Source organism: Helianthus annuus, chromosome 4 (genome assembly GCF_002127325.2).
Source record: "Helianthus annuus cultivar XRQ/B chromosome 4, HanXRQr2.0-SUNRISE, whole genome shotgun sequence".
In the NCBI taxonomy this organism is placed as follows: Eukaryota; Viridiplantae; Streptophyta; class Magnoliopsida; order Asterales; family Asteraceae; genus Helianthus; species Helianthus annuus.
The window spans coordinates 175,088,648-175,112,696 of NC_035436.2; the positions used below are offsets into that span (position 1 = coordinate 175,088,648).

Below are 24,049 nucleotides of genomic sequence, written 5' to 3' on the forward strand. Positions count from 1 at the left end.
TCTAATCGTGTTGGTCAGAGTGGTTAATTTGTGATGGTACTGGTGGGTTTTCGTAGTGGTGTTGGGATGGTCCTAGTAGGCCATGGCAGTAGTGTTGGGATAAGAGGGATAGATGATGGGGTGGTGGTGTTGACAGTTGTATGGTGGTGGTGGGTGTTATAAATGAGGGATGGTTTTTATAATATTTTTTTGTTGCGTAAAATGACTAAATTGTCCTCATGTGCAAGACACATGTCATACTTAACTGAAAATTTTAACTTAGTTAGGGACAAAGGACGTAGAGTGTAATGGGTTTTGCAAATAAAAGATTATGACTGTAATTATTTAAGTTAAAGACTATCCGTTGCAATCCGATATAAATATAAAGTACGAAAAGTGTAATTTACCTACGAAATAAAATAGTTTGGCAACGTTAGATTCTAGTTCTAGATGCTTTCTGGAAAGATGACGCAACTCCAACGTCACCCAGCCCTAACCCACCTTTTCAGTCTTGACGGTATTTGTCAATATTCAGTGCTAGTTGAAATTAGGCTATTTTAACTACAAATTCTTTCCACACGTAAAAAGTCTATTTATTAATATAATAAATAACACCGAATTGAATTCAATTTCAAAAGATATGTTGCATTGTCATTGCCTTTAACTTAAATTTTTTTCTATACGTAATTTATAATTTACAATGTATTCGATGAGCTATCTATCTAAAATGATAGATGAAGGTGATAACTCTGACTTGACTTAGATCCTACACAAAAAAAATAGTCAGGTTTGATTTAACCGGTTTAACTCATTTAAAATATTGTTACAACCAAATTCAATCCACCGGTCCATTTTATGGTCAGAGTTTGCAAACTTGGTCACGTCTCATTTATAACTTGTCAACTAGCTATATCTGTCAATCGAATTGACCTATTTACATCGGTCGTATGCAAATTATATGACTTTAATTGTGTTCGAGTTATGATTGATGTTTTTCACAAGGATAAATATATATGTCGTGTTCAAGGTTCATCCATTTAAACTCGTCGACCCAAACCTAACAACCTGATACGTTTATCATCCGTAACTAATATAAAACCGGCTGATTCTTTAAGGATAAATTACAACAATTAAGCACAATTCACCAAGGAGACATAGCAGCAACCTTGACCCAAGCAGGCCTGGAAAGAATATCAGCGGCCCAAGCGCGCACGTGTGGCCGCCCCTGAAACCATCCCTTGGCCTTGGTGGATCGTAAGTAATGCATCCCGGGTAGGTGGTGTAGATCCGCCAGTGTGAAGCTATCTCCGCCCAAATACTTGCTCTCCTTGAGCCGTTGTTCGTACACATCAAGCACACTCTCCAGCTTCCTTTGGTACTCGCGCACATCTTTATTACCGCCTTCATTCCCCTCTATAGCAGCTTCAATTAGCTTCGAGAACGGTTGATCAAATCTCTGATTCTCCGTATCCATCCAGACTGTTTGTATCGCCAGCTTAATCGGATCCTTCATTATCAGATCCGTTCCTTTACCGTCGTATTTGTTTGCTATGTACTGTGTGATTGCTCTTGATTCTGTAACAAACAAAGAAACGGATCCTGAGCTACTATCAGAAACAAAATAAACTCTCTTAGTCTCTTGTATTTCATTTGTAATATATATATATACAAAATTACCTAATTTATACAACAAATTGTGAAATCTAAAGTAATAGATGTAGATTTTATAGTGTTGAATTACCGAAAAGTGTGACGTCACCGTCTTCTAAGGCTGGAAGTTCACCAAACGGCTGTGCATCATGTACACAACACATATAATATAAACATCAGATGTAGAGAAATTTGAATACACAATGTGTAAAATACATGTTATACGTACGTTCCGTGCGAGGAAACGAGGCGTTTTGTGTTCTCCGGCGGCTGTGTTGACTGTGATGAACTCAAAATGGACTTCTTTCTCGTAGAGACAAGCTTGAACACGTTGTGTGGTGTCTGAAGCGACGGTTCCGTACAGTTTTAGTGCCATATTGTTGTAGTGATGATTTCTTTTGAACAAAAATTAGTTGATGAAATTGTGAGATGTACAATGAAACGATGATTAACAGCTGAATTGGGGATGATGATTTTTGTAATGAAAGATGTGTTTGAAGCAGATCATATATAGATGCATTAAATTACAATACTAGTCCTTGGATTCTTTCCCATTGTTCATTTTCGGTTATTTGAGTTTTGAAGTTTCTCCTTAATTTGAACAACCAAAAGAAAACTTTTAAATTTGACACTGAAACGCTTAATTTGAACAACCAAAAGAAAACTTTTAAAAAGTCTCTTAAGTTAGTTTAATCAATTCAAATATAAACTTCAATAAATAATAGAGTAGAATTTTCGTCGCAGTGATTTACACTTATTCTCACATACTAATCCTATTTGAAAAAAAAAAAAAAAGTCATTCCAATCTCTGTGATTATCAATTGGAATCAATCACGTCCCTGTTAAGATAAAGTGTTAGTCAATGGTTAGTTGACGAGGGCAGGAATGTCTTCAACCTTATAATTTCAAGGGTAATATGGTCATTTCACTCTTTACAACCCTAAATGCACCAATAAACCCATATCTTCATCCAGATCTCCCAATCTTCTTCTCCTCTTTGCATCTACCATTTCCGTTAATTTGCATCTTTGTTTTTCTTTTGAAGACCCGTTACAAATTCAATTGCATAAGGTTTGTTATTCTTGGTAGAAGATGGTTCCCCTCTCTCTCTCTCTCTCTCTCTCTCTCTCTCTCTCTCTCTCTCTCTCTCTCTCTCTCTCTCTCTCTCTCTCTCTCTCTCTCTCTCTCTCTCTCTCTCTCTCAAGAAATTACTAAAGAGGTTTTGTATATAGCTAATTTTATTGTGAACATCGTAATTAACTTTACATATTTATTGGAGATATAAAAGTAATAGCTCAGAATGTTTGTATGGTTGTTAGAGAGTTCTAACGAGTTATAAAGAAGAAGATGAACTTTCGCACTTGCACTTTTGGTCCATGGAAGGTATTATAGTCATTTAATCAGTTCAGTAATGTTCAACTAACGGATGTTTCTAACAGAGACGTGATGGATTCCAATTGACAACCACAGGGACTGGAATGACCTTTTTTTTTCAAATAGGTTGTATGTGAGAACAAATGTAAACCATAAGGACAAAAATTGTACTTTACTCTAAATAATATTTTTCAAACAATTTTTCATAGTTATACATTTCTTACAAAAATAACTATTGTTTATATTTGTGACACTTTTTACGCATGTTTTCAAAACATTTTTTTATTCATTTTTTTACATAGTGGTGTTCTCATACTCAGTTCGTGTAAATGTTTACGCACGTTGTCAAACTTTTTTTACGCACGTTGTCAAACTTTTTTTACGCACGTTATCAAAATTGTTTCTACGCACGTTACCGGGTGTTTTTTTAAAAAGTTGTAGTGCAAAGTCATCAAACGTTAACTAATGAAATAGAAATTCTCAATAAACATATAAGACAAATGTAGCTTGCATTTTATAAAGAACATTATGTCGGAATTAGAGAAAATAGAGCAAAAAGAAATAGATACCATTTTCGATAATTTTTTATTTTCTAAGAAACATGTAAGACAAATGTAGCTTGCATTTTATAAAGAACATTATGTCATAATTAGAGAAAATAGAGCAAAAAGAAATCGATATCATTTTTGATATTTTTTTATTTTCTAAATTACGTAATACTTTTGGTGTTTGAATTTAAAACCTAAAGTATTTTTTCCCAATTTTAAATATAAAAAGTATAACAGAGATGAAAGAAGAGAGATATTGTTATGTCAGACATATAAATGATGATTTGATGTGTTTTGGAGATAAGAGAGAGATGATGTGACAGTAAGAGAAGAAGATTAAAATACTCTTTTGAATTAAATTGATTATAGGTGATGTGTTAAAATTCTATTGCATGGGAGAAGTTCTCGTGATTCTCGCAACTGGTAGTGGTTCCTCCTTGAACCGGATCCTATATATGTATATGAGAATGAGATGGGGTCCAGAGGTAATTTTATACTTTTTTTCAATAATTAAAATTAGGTGGCAAGACTCCATTATTTTTCCTTCACTGTAATAAAACATACAAATATGTTATAGACATGAGGTATAAAGCAGTTAAACGAGTCGTATTCATGTTTGATACTTGTGTTAACCACATTGTCTTTGACCTGTTAAACACGATATTTTCCAGTCAAATGAGGGATGGGTAGGACGTAGGTTAAGTACTAATGGTGATGGATAGGAAAAGATGATGATGTGGCATTGATGTAGCAGTGAATGATGACGATGGGTGATGGCTATAATGTATAGCCTTAGACTACCCGGTGTGGTAGGCAAGGAGCCAAATCCTGCCACGTGTCTGTCACCTAGGCTACTAGACAGTGGGGCTTTGCCCTCAAAAACCTCAAAACCATGAGGTAGTAGGCAAGGGCAAGGGCAAGGGGCGTGTCTTTTTTATTAAATCTTATAAAAATACAATTAAATCCCCACCAAAAATCTAGTCAAACCATACCGGTACTGTACTGTATTGTACCGAGCATATTCAGTACCTGTACCCAACTTTGACGATTTATGGGATCGGTATTTTTGATACCTTTACCGAGCTCATCCCTACTTTGAATAAAAATTACAAGTATTTGGATGGTCAACGAACCCCTAGTGTCACACCTGAACCGATGGAGGAACATTGAGGCGAGATGTAATAGATTGCTCAAAGACATCATAACACTAAAATTTGTGATATATATTAAGATTCAAAATATCATTTCCATATAATCGAATAACACACTACATTGTTCAAAAAGGAAGTACAACAATCGGGAATTTCATAACTAAAAACATTAAAATGCATAAATAAATTAGGTGAGTATCTAAATCCACCCTAAGTAGTTTCTTGTGATAGCATCATCAAACATTTCCTGCAACATGTATAAAATATCAGTCAACACAAATTATGTCGGTGAGTATACTAGTTTGTTTATATAGCATAGATAGAATAAGTCTCTAATCCACATGTTTATAGCATACTAAATCATGTAACATACTATCATGCAATAGACTAAGTATCAATCAAAAGTTTGGTACTAGCGTAACCTTATCAACGAAGAAAATAAGGCCGTAAAGAATAACTTAACAATGACCCACAAAACGGGCGGTGTGCTAATCCTATAGCGTTGTACATGTTAAGGGAGGCTTGCAAGGTTAATGCTAGATGTCTAAGCATAAGTATAATCTACCATGTAATCACAATTAGCATAACAAATAAGCATGTTTAAGGATTGAGTGTTTGCATAAGTTTGTTTGTATGTGTGTATGTGTATTTAGTATGGATACATATTGCAATCCAAATAGTGTTTAAAGCGTAAAAGGGTCTAATATGAACTCACGGTTTTGCGAAGAAATTTCCACAAAATGTGAGTGATCGAGTTTGGAGGATGGAATACCAAAGTCACCCTAAAATGGTAAACAAAGGTGTATGAGTAGAAAGATTTGGAGTTTGGAATATAAATGGAATTTACGAACATAAAAATACATAAAACATATCCCACTTAGACACTTATTTGGACGCTATTATTAATATATGTTTTTCATGAGTGCTAACACCCATTAGAATTCCAAAATAAGGAATCCAAGACTATGATATTTTCCACCTTAACACATAACACTCAACCATGGGTTGGTTGATATTATGGTTTAGTTTTGGAATGATATTATATATGAATTATACGTATATAGTCAAGTATTAGTCAAGCATTAGAGGTAGGGTAATCCACTAACCTCAAGAATTTTTGCACAAAATCACCAACATAGTTGATGATTCTGATGGTCATGAATACAAGTAAAGAAAATGCATAAGTAACTAACTATTTTGCTAAGTAACCGAGTGAGGTATGGTGGAAGTTTAGTTGTAGAACCAATGTTCTCAACAACACCATTTACACCTTAACACGAGTCTTCCAACATCACGTGATTGGAGGCTTTGTGTGGTTTCATTCACAATGTTGTTTGTAGGTTAATTTGAGACTTAGAACATGTAAAATAGAGGCATATGAACCTCAAAGTTTCTCGATTTAAACCTCAACACAAGTCCTTCAACATAGAAATTTGTTGGTGACTTGGTTTGGCATGCAAAAGTTCCAAAAAACAAGGTTAAGACAAACAAGTGTATAAGGTTTATTAAAATCCCAACTTGGACCTCAAAAATGGTTATTTGTCATCTTTGTTTACCTTGATAAACAAGTGATGATACTCCTTGAGGTGTTCCAAGTATGGGGAACAAGTAAAACAAGAAAGTGGCCAAAACTCACTATTTTGGACTTTGAGTTTTTTGCCCAAAGTTGAAGATCTTGAAGTTTAAAGAATGTTTGGGAGTGATTTAGAGGTAGTGAAATTGTTTGAAGGTGTTAGGAGTTGGTATTTATAAGTGGGATAAGTGGTTGGGGTTTTAATGGAGGTGGTTGAGAGTTAGAAGGAGATAAAGTTCAAAATTAACAAGAAATTCACGTATTCTGCAGCAGATGGACCCCTTGCAGACCGCAAGGGGGGTCATAAGGTCCACAAGGACCTCTAATCCTTCAAACAAATCCAGTTTTGGTCCTTGTGGTTATTTTGTTGTCATTTTATGCCATAAACTATAATGTTAAACATTTTAAGGTGTATGTAAGCATGTATTATAATAAAACACGTATGAATAACATTTTAAAGAAGATATAATCTCGATGTATTAACCAGCTGGGGTAGCCCAGTTGGCCACCGACACCCACCTCTTACCAAGAGGTACCGGGTTCGAACCTTGGGGCGAACAAAGTACCCTTAAAGGGTCGGCTCGGCAAGGGTATTTACTGCCAGGCTCAGGCTTGTCGGGTGGCGGCCTGGGAGGGGTTATCCCCTCCGCGGTCAGGGGTACCGTGCATTACCCCCTATAATCTCGATGTATTTCTCGATTTTGAGTTAAAAATATGTATTCGTGATTGTTTACGTATCATGCAAGAATAATTAGGCAAAAATAATATAAAAGGTGTTTTCCTTTATGATCAAGTCTCAAATTACAAGGAAATGAATGGAGAACATGAATTACATTAAAATGGAAAGAATGAAAAATACGAGACATTACACCTAGTTTTCCGGCCATATATCTATTTATTTTTTATCTTAAAAATTGTAACTTTAAAACAATTTATCAAGTTATCCAATAATTTAAGTCTAAGTTATCCCATAATTTAAGTCGGCGTTTATCTACATTTATATCTATATATTTAATAAAAAAAGATAAGAAAATTATTGAAAGAAGAAAGGACATATTGGTAAAATACTAATTCCTTTATAATTCATCACATTAATTTTTCTCTTTTCAATTAATTAGTCAACTAATCATTAATTATCCTACATATAATCTACAAAACCTACACAAATCAAAATTTTCCTACATATATCCTACACATTATAGAATTTTATCATACACACGTCAAAATTTATCTTACACACATTGTAATTTATTCTACACTTTATATTAAGTTATTTTTTAATTTGAAAAAAGTAAATATATTTTGAAAAGGAGTTACAAATTTAATTTACTTAGTTATTAAAGAGAAATAATACAAATTAATGATCTATGTAAGTTTACCAATATACCCTGAGAATAAAATTAAATACAAATATTAAATAAAGTAAAATAAAAAATTCTTATTGGTTGAAACTTCTTCTTTTTTTTCTTCTTACAAATAATTTCTTCTCATTTGACCCTTCCACTATTTAGAACTGTGGAAAACCTCATTGTAAAGGGGAAGAGCAGTAGAGGCAGACCTAAATTGACATGAGATGAGCAAATTAGGAAAGATTTGTTAGCATTGCACCTTTCTGAGGACATGGTCTAGGATAAGAGTTTGTGGATGCGTAAAACTAAGGTGAAGGACTTTTAGGAGAGGCTGCATTTGTCTCGTGCTTTGTTTTAGGAGTCTAGATTCCTTACTTTCTAGGTGGACCTTGTATGTGATTACCTTCTTTTAGTTATGTTTATATGTTTTTTATGATATATTTGTTTTTTTTTTTTTTGTGTGTGTGTATGTCATTATGTCTTTTGTTTTTGGTTGCTCTCTATATTTATTTGTCAGTTCGGCTTGTCTATGTACTTTAGTTTTTGGTAGCTCTCTACTTCAATTGTCAGTTCGGTTTGTCTTTGTACTTTTGTATTGAGATGGGGTCTCTCTGGAAGCAGTCTCTCTATTCCCATGGACAGAGGTAAGGTTCGCATACATTTCACCCTCTCCAAACCCTTTCAATAGCTTTTGCTATTGTTGGGATAGACTGTGTATGGTTGTTGTTGAACCTTCGACTATTTAATAAAGGATTCAACTAATATTATTGATATATAATCTTTATCTTTATTTTATTTTATTTTTTTTTTTGCTTATCTTTTAATTTATTTAATATTTTGTTGATCCAACCACGTGTAACACACAAACTATTAACATATTAATAAATTAAAAACACAAAGTAAAATGTTATAGCTTTTGTAATACACAGGTGTATAACCTAAAAATAAATAAATAATAAAAACAAAGTAAATGTTATAATATGTAAATAACAAATCAAAGTTCATTTTTTTCCCAAAAACGTATCTTGATGATTGTGTTTGTTAACTGATTACATTATATATATTCATGTCACACCCCAACCAATGGCGGAAACATCGGGATGAAACGAAGTGTGAAGATTGTTCGAGACATCATAACGCTAATAATTGTGACAAGTATTTAAATAATCGTTTCATTTCATTTCTAAAGAATCAAGTACAAGGTTTTGAAACAAAATACAACAACATAAATAATAAAATGATGCAATACAAATACAATTCTTTCTAAGTGTGTATCTAAGCATCCTACTAGATTCCATGCATCGTCAACATCCACCTGTAACATGTTAAAATAAAGTTCAATGCAAAAGCAAAGGCGAGTATACAAGTTTCATACGTACATAGCAAAAGATAAGTTTGAACAATTCCTCATAGCAAGCATGTGATTCAAGATGAACATTTAAATATGGTATGTGTCTAACATATCAAACCAAGGAAACGCAATGTGCTCATGACATAACCGAAGATAAAGAGGCGGGTCGTTAATCCTATAGCGCTACATATGTCACGGTTTGGCTCGTACGAAGTTAATGATAAATTCAACACATAAGATAAATCCAAGTTTAAAGCATCAAGCCATCACGTATACCAGCATGTTATAGGAATGTTCATGTGTAAGTTTGTTGATAGATAAACATGTTACACCCCAAAAGTAGTAAAAGTAAAAAGGGGAATACGAGTATACAGCGGCGGACCCAGGAATTTTTCTATGGGAGTGCGGAACATTTTTAAAAATTTTAGGCCCCTAGGTATATGAGTAAAAAATCGGTTCGTATCGGGTCGGGTCGGGTCGGGTCATGTAAAACAAACGAATATCAAAGTAAATTTATATAATAATAAAAAACATGTAAACTTTGTTACAAACATAATTAAAACGTCGACGCCCTACGGGTTTTCATTTTTTGAAATCTATCCAAAACATCTTTAAAACTAATTTTTTAAACAATTCTTTCTCTATATAACATAAGTTCATCACTCCATAACATAATGTTTCAATTTTAATTTTCAACTATTCAAGCCTAGAAATCATAACGTTAGTTGTAATCACCCTAAAAATATATAAACAACATAATAACCCTAAAAATAATCTAAACAACTATAAACAATGTCAAAACACACAAAATTTCAAACCTATTTAACAACTTTATTACCTTTTTTTCTCCTATAATATCAACCAAAATCATCAAAATAACAAAGAAACTTACCCGTGTTCGGATTCCGGTTAGATTTGGTGTCAAACGACGGTGGTATGGTGGCTGATTATGGTGGTCGCCGGCTGCTGGACTGTTGTCGCTGGGTGATGTTGTTCGTTGGCAGTGCAGGGACGCAAGAGAGGGAGAGAGCGGGAGAGAATTTCTAAAGGTTTTGAGCTTTAATTATTTTATTATAGTTTGAAATATTATTGGGTTTGGTTAATGTGCTAAGACTTAGTGGGCTAGCTAGTTAGGAATTATAAGTGGGTAAATATATGGGTATTTGAGTTTAGTTAGTTAGGTATTAAAAGTTATATAATTTAGGTAGTATTTTTTTTTAAATAAGAGTTTACTAAAAAAAAATAAAATATAAATTGATAACACTTTTTACCTAAGGGGTGCGGACGAAAAATTTCAAGGGTGCGGTTGAAAAATTCCAAGGGGTGCGGACGAAAAATTCCAAGGGGTGCGGATGGGATTTTCGACGGAATTTAACACTAAAATTTTTTTTCCCCGGGGATGCGCCCGCCCACCTTGGAGTGGGCTTGGGTCCGCCCCTGCGAGTATACTCACAAGGTTTGCATATGTTTTCCGATTATCCAATTGTTGACGAGTAGAGATTTAGAGTCCGAATGTATAAGGGTTAAAGTTCAAGTATGTTTAGAGTCGAGATTCGGTGTTTAAAACAACATAAAAATAAGATATGAGAATAACATGGAAAATAATCATTTAGTACATATGATGCTTGTTCTTGACACTAGGAAACTCGAAGGAGTTTAGATGTTTTCATGGAACAAGGTTCCATTAGAATCGTGACAAGTTATCATAGTCTAGGATGATGTAATCTAGTACCCCGACATATGAACACTAGTTCATCATCAAGGATTCGATTATTCGAATAATATGTTTAGGGTATATAATATATGTCCAATAGTTCAAGCATGAGGTAGAAGATTAAAATCTTCATTTTGGTACCTCTAAATGTCATAGAAATCATGTAGGAGGTAGGAAGATCAAGTCTTCCATTTAGGCACCTCTATGTGTTCACCACTACACTTGATATAAAAACAACCAAGGAGGGTCATGAACATACAATAAAGAATAAGAAATATACACACTAACTAAGAGAAATCATCAAATCATGTGAGGATTGTATGTTTGGACAACCCAAGTTGTTCCATAATCACTCATGTATCAAAGACAAAGTTTGACATGACTTGTGGGTTAAAAACCCTAAACAAAACACCAAGTTTATGAGGTTTAATCCTCTGATTTTTAAGTGTCTCAACCTTGTTTTTAAGCCTAACCAACCACTAAAGTGTTGTAAGCATTAGGACATAGGTTTGAGATGAGATAGACTTAAGTTTGGTAAGAAATAACAGGGATTTCATGAAAACAAAAACAATCAGTGGACTTTGGAGCCTTTTTGCCGGAGTTCCAGGGACTTATTTACTGTGAAAAACCCATGGAAACGTAGATAAGGTCAATACAAAGTAGTAGGAAAAAGAATCGAGTGAATCGGATAAGAATTGAGTGAGTTATGCTCATTTTCGTGAAGGGGTGTCAATCTGCTCGAACCCTTGCTTTCAGCTACGGTTTGGAGGATGTTTTGAGAGTTTTTAGTGTTGCAAAAGTGGTAGGGAGGCTGGTTATAAGTGATATTTATAAGGGGAAGGATTAGGGTTTCAATGGGTTGGGCTTTGTAAGTGTTTAGAAGGGGTTACACCTTGAAACTAGCCCACAAAACCCAACTATATGGGGCTGAATTTTGCTGAATTGGGGCTGCCATATTTCTTTATTTTTTTATTTTTTTAAAACATTATAATGAGTAATTTTGTTAATTAAGTTGTGTAATAATATGCAACAATGTTTCCCCTAACTTGTAACAAGGTGAAATATGAAATAAAACATGATTTAACTAGGTAAAAAGTGTAATGTACAAGTATGTAACATGTTTGTAAGTGACAAGTATATGTCACATATTAGATGATTAACCGTTGTATAAATAAGCATATTATTAGGGGTTTTTAGGTATCAACAATTTAAGGACAAGCATGGACATGCATCGTGAATAAGTATCGTATAAGTATGAATTACAAATAAGGATTCGATGTACAATGAATTCGAACGTATGAACATGTATGAATATGTAGATGGTGAATTTAAAGAAATGCGAATTTTATTTATGATCCAAGTCTCGGATTTTACAACGAAAAGACGACTACAATAATACAAGATTTCCAAAAATAGCATTACAAGGCGAGCTTTCTAATTATGGAAAGTATGAAAAAGCAGGGCTTTACAGTCTCCCCTCCTTTAGGAAATTTCGTCCCGAAATTTATTTAAGAGGTAGATTTAAAGAGTTTTGGTAACAGTTCGAGACTTGAGATTTTGAAACGTTTTGAAAAGTACGAGATTTTGGGAAGATAAAGATAAGTTTGTAAAATGATTTGTCGAGCCGAAAAGGGTTTCGGGCATAAGCAGGGGTAAACAGCTATAGGTAAAACGATTTGAAATGGCTAAAAATTAGAAAGTTCTAAGGGTAATAAGATAAGTTAGGATTTGAATGCTTAAACGAGCTTGATTGTGAACAAGGTTCGTATGAAAGGAAGGAAATAGGAGCATGGGGCGAACAATTGACACTAAATGAACGCAAGTATACGAATGATATGGGCATTAGATAGATGAAAGTAGCATGTTAAGGATGAAGTCTCGTCATGGATAATCGGACATAATGTGTTTGTGAGTTGCTTAAAGCTTGTATTAGGTCCAAGAGGTCTGTAAAACACTGAATTTCCCATGGCACGTTTTACGAAATTTTGGTAACATGGTGAAAACACTTATATATAGGAAGTACCAGCGGCGTATCCACCATGTTTTGACCATGTTACGTCCGTTTCGTCTTCGGTGTCATGTTACGTTCCGTGTATTACCATACTCAGTAGCACACTCTATGGTTCTCATACGCCTATCACTATAATCCCGTGTGCACCCGTGATTATTTTGATCGTCGCATGATCCGCATAGCTTGTACTAGTTGTGTATGAATCGGGGTATACATAAAAAAGTTTAGAATGTGTACGTACAAGAATATAGTATATAAGCAAGTCCATGTTTAAGTATGTGTGGGACCCACGCAAGCGAATCCCTCAGGTTACGCTCGCGTATAGGTACGAATGTATGAATCATGAGTAAGGATGAAAGTATGAGCATAAGTTTAAGTATGAATACGCATGTATGTATGAGCATAAACATAAAACGTGTAAGTAGTATGTGTACAAGCAGAAGCGTAAAACGTATAAGTAGTATGTGTATGAGTACAAGCATAAAACGTATGAACATAGGTGTAGGTATGAAAAATAAATATTGCGTATATGGTGTACGTTGAGGCATTGCGGATTAGAAAGGCTAAGTATGTAGATACGAACGATATAAATGGTGTTATCGCGAGATATCGACTAAAACGTGTATGACGATGTGCATGTATAGTTGTTCCAACAAAACGTTGAGTTTATCGAATCAAAATTAGATTGAGCCTGGTTTGAAAGGTAGAATATAGTTTGTATATGTAAAGGAACATAAAATACTCGTTGGTTATGCATAACGTATTTTGTAACAAATAGAAATGCTAATTTTTGTTTAAAAGGGTTTACGTAATCCGAAAAATGGTTGCTCCCTATGAAGTCTTCTTGCCCACGTGTTTTGTAAATTGGTGTAGGAAAAATGTTTTCGTTAAAAAGTAAGTTCGTTTCATCAAAGAAGAAATTATGAATTTAGGAGGTTCTTGTGAAAACTAGGATCCTTAGAAGAGAAATTTAGCAAAAGGACTTAGTGATTAAAAAATTAACAAATGATTTGTTGATGTTGAAAAGGGTATTTGGTAAAACAATCATATAACCTCTATAAGATCTTATAAGTATTTGAGAAAGGTTGGTTGGATTTTGATTAAAAGTAGAAGGTGAGCATGTTTTAGTGATTAAGTCGAATATGAAGTTCATGGGCAAGAGTTTCATTGAGCCGATTAAATTGATAGGTAGCATTTCGTAAGGTTTTGAAGTTCGAGGAATAAAACGTTTTAAGACATGATTATGAATTTCGCGTATATGAGTTGAGTGAAAATAGATTGTAGAATAAGAAGTACGTTTGATAAAACAATGCATTTTGAAATCGGCATGAGTGGGTATTTTGAATAATGATAAACAATTTGGGTATAAAATATGATCGAGTTTGCATAATAAGATATTTTGAAGAGACGTTTTGGTAACGATCACCTAGGTAAGGGAATCACCCCCAACTCGTTGGTGATGTCGTTTTTTTTTTTTTTTAGAAAAAGGGGAGTGGAGTTAGTCGTCAAGGTAAGGAAATCACTCCAATCTTAATGATATGTCTCCACTCGCGTTACAAGGAATATGAAATTATATTATATGAAATCATGCATATATATAAATGTATGGTAAAGGTTCAATATGTTGTGTGCATGAAAAGAGAATATCGAAAGTATACTCGAGTTTGAAAGATTGCATCGTATAAAATAAATATTAGAAACACATGTTGATCAAAATTTGGATGGTTCCAAAACGGAACTTTGACTAACCAAAGTGGTCGAAAAGTCTTTCGAATTTGAGGAGCATGCTTTGGCCTAATAGGTAAAATACTCTCGCCGACAAGTCGGTTAACGGTATTTACCCTTCCGGTTACTACATGTCCCAACTCAATCGAAATTTCGAGACTTGGCGGGATTTATGAAAAACAAAATATCAAGGAGTGGAACTAGTCGACAAGGTGCGGGTTTCACCCCTAACTTGACAATTTCGTATCCTAAGTGTGGTTGGTACTCGTCGGGTCAAAATTTAATTTCGACATGTTGACGAGGGTCCATTAGAATTTGAAATTTGAGATTTACCATTAAGATGTGGATTTCACTCCTAGCTTAATGGCGATATCTCGTGTAAAAAGAAGAATAGGTAGATTGTGAGTCGTTCACCAAATTGTGGGTTTCACGCCTGTTTTGGTGAATTCGTCTCGAGTGTTTACGGATTTAGAATAGTCGAGTAAAATGCATGAGGGAAAGAGTATGTTAAAGGAATAAACAACAAATATAAACGCACAATGAAGCATATTTAGAATAGCACATAATGTGTGGGATAATAAAACATGTATTAGCACATAATAAAGCAAGTATAGCATGTCAAGTGTTAACACATAAGCGCCATATATGCTTAAAAGATCAAAAGAGAATGAATAAGAGCAAATAAGGTAGCATGCAAGTAGTTTCAAGTAAAACATAAGAATAAGGCTCTAAAACTATAGACTAGGCTAAAGCATTCCTACTTTTCCTAATTCCCTATAGTTATGGCTCTGATACCAATCTGTCACACCCCAACCAATGGCGGAAACATCGGGATGAGACGAAGTGTGAAGATTGCTCGAGACATCATAACGCTAATAATTGTGACAAGTATTTAAATAATCGTTTCATTTCATTTCTAAAGAATCAAGTACAAGGTTTTGAAACAAAATACAACAACATAAATAATAAAATGATACAATACAAATACAATTCTTTCTAAGTGTGTATCTAAGCATCCTACTAGATTCCATGCATCGTCAACATCCATCTGTAACATGTTAAAATAAAGTTAAATGCAAAAGCAAAGGCGAGTATACAAGTTTGATACGTACATAGCAAAAGATAAGTTTGAACAATTCCTTATAGCAAGCATGTGATTCAAGATGAACATTTAAATATGGTATGTGTCTAACATATCAAACCAAGGAAACGCAATATGCTCATGACATAACCGAAGATAAAGAGGCGGGTCGTTAATCCTATAGCGCTACATATGTCACGGTTTGGCTCGTACGAAGTTAATGATAAATTCAACACATAAGATAAATCCAAGTTTAAAGCATCAAGCCATCACGTATACCAGCATGTTATAGGAATGTTCATGTGTTTAAGCAAAATGTTCATGTGTAAGTTTGTTGATAGATAAACATGTTACACCCCAAAAGTGGAAAAAGTAAAAAGGGGAATACGAGTATACTCACAAGGTTTGCATATGTTTTCCGATTATCCAATTGTTGACGAGTAGAGATTTAGAGTCCGAATGTATAAGGGTTAAAGTTCAAGTATGTTTAGAGTCGAGATTCGGTGTTTAAAACAACATAAAAATAAGATATGAGAATAACATGGAAAATAATCATTTAGTACATATGATGCTTGTTCTTGACACTAGGAAACTCGAAGGAGTTTAGATGTTTTCATGGAACAAGGTTCCATTAGAATCGTGACAAGTTATCATAGTCTAGGATGATGTAATCTAGTACCCCGACATATGAACACTAGTTCATCATCAAGGATTCGATTATTCGAATAATATGTTTAGGGTATATAATATATGTCCAATAGTTCAAGCATGAGGTAGAAGATTAAAATCTTCATTTTGGTACCTCTAAATGTCATAGAAATCATGTAGGAGGTAGGAAGATCAAGTCTTCCATTTAGGCACCTCTATGTGTTCACCACTACACTTGATATAAAAACAACCAAGGAGGGTCATGAACATACAATAAAGAATAAGAAATATACACACTAACTAAGAGAAATCATCAAATCATGTGAGGATTGTATGTTTGGACAACCCAAGTTGTTCCATAATCACTCATGTATCAAAGACAAAGTTTGACATGACTTGTGGGTTAAAAACCCTAAACAAAACACCAAGTTTATGAGGTTTAATCCTCTGATTTTTAAGTGTCTCAACCTTGTTTTTAAGCCTAACCAACCACTAAAGTGTTGTAAGCATTAGGACATAGGTTTGAGATGAGATAGACTCAAGTTTGGTAAGAAATAACAAGGATTTCATGAAAACAAAAACAATCAGTGGACTTTGGAGCCTTTTTGCCGGAGTTCCAAGGACTTATTTACTATGAAAAACCCATGGAAACGTAGATAAGGTCAATACAAAGTAGTAGGAAAAAGAATCGAGTGAATCGGATAAGAATTGAGTGAGTTATGCTCATTTCGTGAAGGGGTGTCAATCTGCTCGAACCCTTGCTTTCAGCTACGGTTTGGAGGATGTTTTGAGAGTTTTTAGTGTTGCAAAAGTGGTAGGGAGGCTGGTTATAAGTGATATTTATATGGGGAGGATTAGGGTTTCAATGGGTTGGGCTTTGTAAGTGTTTAGAAGGGGTTACACCTTGAAACTAGCCCACAAAACCCAACTATATGGGGCTGAATTTTGCTGAATTGGGGCTGCCATATTTCTTTATTTTTTTATTTTTTTTTAAACATTATAATGAGTAATTTTGTTAATTAAGTTGTGTAATAATATGCAACAATGTTTCCCCTAACTTGTAACAAGGTGAAATATGAAATAAAACATGATTTAACTAGGTAAAAAGTGTAATGTACAAGTATGTAACATGTTTGTAAGTGACAAGTATATGTCACATACTAGATAATTAACCGTTGTATAAATAAGCATATTATTAGGGGTTTTTAGGTATCAACAATTTAAGGACAAGCATGGACATGCATCGTGAATAAGTATCGTATAAGTATGAATTACAAATAAGGATTCGATGTACAATGAATTCGAACGTATGAACATGTATGAATATGTAGATGGTGAATTTAAGGAAATACGAATTTTATTTATGATCCAAGTCTCGGATTTTACAACGAAAAGACGACTATAATAATACAAGATTTCAAAAAATAGCATTACAAGGCGAGCTTTCTAATTATGGAAAGTATGAAAAAGCAGGGCGTTACAATTCAAGATAGGGATGTGCATGGTTCGGTTCGGTTTTTGGGCAAAACCAAAACCGAAACCGAAACCGAAATGTCGGTTTTCGGTTTTTGTAAATCGTTCGGTTTCTACAATAGTTCGGTTCGGTTTTTCGGTTATTTCGGTTTTTGAAACAAAAATATGTAAGATTCAAAAATAAAAACTATAATTTAAAATTTAAGAATTTTTCTTATATGTTTACATTTAAGTTATTATACTTAACCTTTTTAACTAATGATGTTCCCATAAACCTAACCTTCTATTTTCTTTTTATGTTTCTTCAAATATTATATTAGGACATTTTCTTTTATAATACTTTAAAGATTATTTAAATTTTATATTAAATTTTGTTATTTGTTATAGCAATAAATAAATCATCTCAATTATAAATAAACATGTTAATGTTTTTATTATAAATATTTAATATTCAAGAATAAAATTAATTATTTCTAATAATAAGAGTTAAACACTTAAACAGCTTAAACTACATAAAAATATATGTTTTCGTTTCGTTTCGTTTCGGTTTTTTTCAGTTATTGGAAACAATTATCCGAAAACCAAACCGAAATTTTCGGTTATAAAAAAAACCGAAAACCGAACCTCAATTTTTGTTTCAGTTCGGTTATTTCGGTTCTGTTTTATCGGTTATTTCAGTTTTCTGTTCACCCCTAATTTAAGGCGTGTAATACATATGTTTATTTAACTTGTAAAATAGATGAGTTTTTAAGGATATAACCTTTTTATTACTTATAACATGTATAGTACATATTCATCTAACCTAATAAACTATTTATTAAAAGAAAATTGATTGTATTAGAATAGAATTCAGGTACGTTGAACAATGTCCACGTCATGAGGACAGTGATGTTTCTAGAATAACGCTTCAAAATTTAGGAACCTTGAACAAAAAGAAATATAAGGGTGATACTATATACACCCCCCCTAATTCCTGATTACACTCCCCCCTATAAAAACATGACATCCATCAATCATTTGGTTTTTGTTTTTAGTCTTTTTTTGTCTTTTTGTTGTCTTTTTTATTTTATTTTATTGTCTTTTTTATATTTTTGTTATTATTATTATTATTATTATTTATTATTAGTAATGAATTATTATTATTATTATTATTATTAAAATTGATAAAAAAAACGTGGTGGTTTCAAATTATTACTTCCTTTTACTTTTTTTATATTAAATCCAAACATGGTCAAACATGGTCATTTTTTTTTTACCTTTTTAGTGCTCAAACATGGTCACATTGTCGTTTCTGCTATGTGGTGATATTAAATATTTGAGATTTTACACATTGAACACTTATAGTTGATATTTGGTTATTTATCCGGAGATCACTGATGGAAGAGCTACTCGAGTTTAGAAATAAGTACACTAAGGCTTTCTTAGGCTCATTCAAAGATGTGTTCACGTCCTTGGCTTGGTCAGGATCGGGGTTTGCACCTGAAAAACACCGGATGATTATGCCAGAGGCAGGATCGGGGTTTGCGAACAAGTTTAATGTGATCGTTCATTTTTTATCTCAAGAAAAAAGAAACAGTTCTACTTGTTTTTCGCTTTGGAGAGGCCCTCACGAATTCCCAGAAAAAAAAATAATTACAATTGCACACGTGAATGGTAACCATTTTATAATGGTAGAATTGCAAGGAGAGTATCCAATTGCCAGCACAAACAACCTATGGAAATTAATGAGAGAAAATGATGCAGCTGGCTGGGAGAATATATTTGAATCACGTCAAAATATGTATAAGTCTTGGATAGCACAACCTGCTACATTTGGGGGGAGTATAGATTAAACCTCGGTATGTAAATTATTAAATGATAATAATTTTGTAAAAAAGTACTTATTTTTATATAGCTTTTGTTACATCTATAAATATAATTTGATAAATTATAACAATAAAAACTAATAATAAATACTATATCATAAAAACAATAATAATAATAATAATAATAATAATAATAATAATAATAATAATAATAACTAATTAATAAACAAATACAAACAAATACTAAATAACTAATCCTTAAATAAATGAATAAAAAAAAAGACAACAAAAAGACAAAATAGGCTAAAAACAAAAACCAAATGATTGATGGATGTGATGTTTTTAATAGGGGGGGTGTAATCAGGAATTAGGGGGTGGGAATAGAATGAGCCAAATATAAATGTTTAAAGTCATCTTTTAGATAAAAACAAACTTTGGGTAAGTACAAATTAATAATTTAAGACTTAAGGGTGAGGGAAATTTTCACCAATCCAATCATATATTTTCATATTATTTCTCCTCTCTAACTTCTTTCTTGGTAAAAAATTATAAGGGGTGCACCCCTCATGAGATGAAGGGAAAGCATTTTTTTCCTTTTTTTTAACTATCTATAATACTATATAAAGCATCTTAAATGGACAAAATGGTAAATATACACCATAATTTTAAGATGGCATATAAAAAGTCAGTTAAAATATCTATTTTTTATCAATTTTTCTTCCATTTCTGCCCTCTGCCCTCACACACTGGCCTCTCTCTTTTCCCCTGAAAACCCTATCGCCTGCCGACGGTTTCACTCGCCCCCTCAGCCCCTCTACTCTTTAATATCTATAAAGATTAGAGAAAAATACGGAGTTGGAGAGAGAGAGAGATGGAGCTACAGATGCAGAAAGAGAGAAGATGACGGATCCTATCGGTGGTTCCGACGACTGGTCTACAGTGTCATAGCCACCACAACGACGACATCAGCGACATACAGAGTAGTCTTTCGTCACCACGCTTGGTTTCAAACCCTAATTTTTCTTTTCATCATATGATCTGTTTATTTTGGGTTTTTGTTTTACGGTGGGAGATGAAGAGTCCTGGCTTGTTCCTAATCTTTCATCCCTTTCTCTCAATTTTGCCCCGAATTCAATGTATGTTCACCCACAAACAAATCATCAGCAGAAACGACGGATGTTTAGATGATTAAAATTGAATACGACGGTTCATTTACTGAGAATTTGGCGAATGAACCTCCGTCCTCGGTTATTAAGACGTGCCATTTACTCTAGACGCTTCAGATCTGCTCATTTACAAACCCTATCTCCAATGGAATCTTCATTCGGCATCCCGTTCCTCTCCATCACCTGCAACACACGATGTCAACTGCTTTATCTCCAGGTTTGATTTTGTTCATCATAGTCTGAAAGTACTTCTTTAGTTCTATGTTGCTTCAATAATCCAATTCTTCTGTTTCCTTCTTTCAGTTTTAGGGAAGTTGATTGGAAACCTTAAAATACTATGCACCCATGTAAATTACTATGCATCAATCTGTAAGTTAATTTTAATTTAAGTTTTGATGAAGCTAATTTTATTCTATGTTGACTTCTTCCAGTTCTTGGAAAGTCCATATTGGTGCCCTAAAAGTTCTTGGGTTGCGTTTGACTTCCCATGCAGTTCGTGGTAAGATTCTATCGGTTCCTTAGTTTAATTGCTGTAAATTTGAATGATTTAAACAGTTTAGCGTGTTTATTTGTGTGAAGCTACTTGGATTATTTAATTAGTTATATAGCACGGTCTGTGATTCGAGTTCAAAACTGATTCTAAAGGGGATTAAGAAATGGAACTTTACAGGTTATGATTATAATTATGATGGTCATTTTGTTGGTCATGTGTTCTTAATTGGGGACTAAAGATTAGGGCCGTTCTTTTTTATCCGAACCCGACCCGATAAACTACTAGGACCGATAAACCCAAACCCGATCTACGGTAAAACCCGAACCCGGTTGCCCTTAATCGGATTGGTATTTGGATGAAGTTTGTTGAATTCTGGTCGAGCCGAACAACCCGAGAAAGTTTGAAACTTCAAAATCCAGAATTTTCCTAGGAGATATTTGTGAAAGTTTCAAAATGATAGTTTAAAATTATTACTTACCTATTATGAATCATTTTTTGATTGAAGTTAATTTATAAATATATTATATTGGCATTCTTGTTTCTTTGATCACATTCACCAGCAACTTTCATTCATTCGAGACTTCTTAGTATCAATAGTAAAGTTATTCAGGCATTTTTAACTTGAAATCAATATTAAAATGAGTTTTGGTATTTATCAATAGTATCTTCTTATCGAGTTTCAAACACTCAGCCATAACAATATTAAAGTTATTCAGGCATTTTAACTTGAAATCAATTTTTGGATTGATCTTTATGAGTAACAATGTCACCTATAACCGAGATGCACCGTGGCGACAAGGTCTAAAACCGAGATGCAAAGCGCAAAGGCGCACCGCTTTTTGTACACGAGGCGCAAAGTGCTTGTTTAATTTTTTTATATATATATTTCATAGGTTTTTTTACAACCAAAAAGCCTGTTGTACAACACCCTAATGCACATAAGTCAGCATGTACATGAGGCACGTACCTCACTTGTGCCAAAAGGACATTTTTGGTGCGCCTCAACTGCGCCAAGAAGACATTTTTTTGGTGTGCCTTAACTGTGTTTTTGTACAGACGTTGCATTAGCTACACAAAAGCAATGGACCTGCGCTTGATGTCGCAATGCACCTCAGTCCACCTTAGGCATGCCTTTTATATATCAAGCTTAAAATGACTTGAAACCAGTCTAAACCAGCCTGAAACAAGTCTAAAATAATTTTTGTGCAAGACAAAAGGCTTTAAATAGCATGATTTAGCAGCAATCATGTCGGGCTGAATTGATGAACCCGAACACAACCCATATATTTAATCTTTCTTTTTTTATAATAATTTTTGTATTTCAGCACAAAATGCAAGCAATGTAAAATAAGGGCTGTTAAGGTGAAGGATGATCTACAGAGTGTTATATCTGGCATTAATGTGCTTGTCAACCCAGAAAAGGTACATATTTATATGTTTTTATTTAATCGATATATGTATTCTTTTTTATTTTACAACTTTTTTTTTGAAAAAAAGTACGTAAAGACATAATTTCTTTTTCTACTGATGATGACTAATAGACTAAATTAATTTCATTGCAGCCAAGAAGAGGATGCTTTGAAGTGCGTGAAGAAGGCGGGAAGAAGTTTGTAAGTCTTCTGGTAATCTCATCACCGTATTTAAGCTTTTGCTTATTTAAAATTTAAAATTAGACTAAGTCGTACAAGTGTACAACAAATATTATTTCATCATCAATAGAAAAAAGTCATGTTTTCAGTATCACACATAATTGTCAATACATGTGGTAGTTTCGGCCGTTTACTTAAGGAGTTGATTTGGGCGGTATTTTATCTTGAATGAGTCAATACATGTGGTAGTTTTAGCCCGTTTACTTTAGAGGAATTGGTCAAACGGGTTGAGAGTTGTCTCACACACAATGTTCTTAACAAGCTTTACATAATGATTCAGCTTAATAACGAATGTGTTAATTTGGGCTGCGTTGTTATCTCAAACGGGTCAAATCAAAATATTTAGCTAAAAGAGAATTGGTCAAACGAGTTGAGAGTTGTCTCACACACAATCTCTTAAGTAGCTTTATAATGATCAAGATTAATAATATTGTTTTAGAATTTATAGTTATAACACGTGATTTATCTATTGAATTGTTTTAAAATCGGACAAAAGTGATTTAATATGCCCTATTTGTTCATTACACAGTCATTTGCATTTTAAAATGTTGATTATAACCCTGTTATATATTTAAACTTGTGAACTTATAGTAGACAGTTGTTGCAACATGGAAAAGTAACGTTACCTTGTTTATTATGTACAGGATATGAAATGACCATTTGGACCGATGAAGGCGTTGGACATGGAGGCTGTCATATCTGACATCATTGACCAGATCAAAATGAGCTAATAAGTCAACTATGCATGTATCCTGTATGATCTGTTGTAGCTGCAACTAATGGGTCTATTTTGATCAATGTTTTTTTGGGAAACAATGGTGATTTTGAATAAAACTTTGAAGTTTATAGTAACTTTTTCCATGTATTTTGCGAGCTCTGTTATTTTTTTTCATTTTACATATTATGTTTGCTCAAATGTGGGGAAAACTTACAACCCAATCATAATGCCAATGTTTCCACCACGTGTTTTCGACTCCGCCGCAACGCGCGGGTTTCCCACTAGTTTAATTAATAAATAAAACATATTTTTACCAAAATAAAAGTATAATAAATTAAAACAACGTTACATTAAATTAAAAATAAAATAAAATAAAACATTACATTAATTAAAAATACTTAAATTAAACTAGATTAAACCAACTAAAATTACTACTCTTCGTCGGATTCCACCACTAGGGAACTTATGACGAAAAATATCTTCATTGTATTTCGGGTCCTTGACAAAATAATCCGCCATAAGGGTTTCGTGGCCACTCTCACGAATCACGACAAACAAAACATTTCTTACTAAACGTGAACGTGTCTTGTA

The 24,049-nt window shown here is 33.5% G+C and overlaps 2 protein-coding genes across 4 annotated transcripts; one reads left to right on the plus strand and one right to left on the minus strand.

Moving 5' to 3' along the window:
• Nucleotides 1-938: 938 nt before the first annotated feature.
• On the minus strand, nucleotides 939-2,094 carry LOC110937356 (glutathione S-transferase). Its single transcript, XM_022179764.2, has 3 exons — nucleotides 1,859-2,094; nucleotides 1,721-1,769; nucleotides 939-1,554 (listed from the first exon to the last, which is right to left on the minus strand). Exons 1-3 carry the CDS (start codon nucleotides 2,003-2,005, stop codon nucleotides 1,121-1,123), a joined length of 630 nt encoding a protein of 209 aa, XP_022035456.1. The 5' UTR covers nucleotides 2,006-2,094; the 3' UTR covers nucleotides 939-1,120.
• An 18,071-nt stretch (nucleotides 2,095-20,165) lies between these two features.
• On the plus strand, nucleotides 20,166-23,605 carry LOC110937357. Of its 3 annotated transcripts, XM_022179767.2 has the most exons (6): nucleotides 20,166-20,815; nucleotides 20,902-20,945; nucleotides 21,030-21,097; nucleotides 22,417-22,513; nucleotides 22,654-22,713; nucleotides 23,385-23,605. In XM_022179767.2, the coding sequence occupies exons 1-6, from the start codon at nucleotides 20,794-20,796 to the stop codon at nucleotides 23,394-23,396; spliced, it is 303 nt and encodes a 100-aa protein (XP_022035459.1). In that variant the 5' UTR covers nucleotides 20,166-20,793; the 3' UTR covers nucleotides 23,397-23,605. The 3 variants fall into 3 exon arrangements, with proteins under 3 accessions (XP_022035459.1, XP_022035457.1, XP_022035458.1); XM_022179765.2 differs by lacking the exon at nucleotides 20,902-20,945; XM_022179766.2 differs by lacking the exon at nucleotides 20,902-20,945 and having other exon boundaries at nucleotides 22,654-22,701.
• Nucleotides 23,606-24,049: the final 444 nt, after the last annotated feature.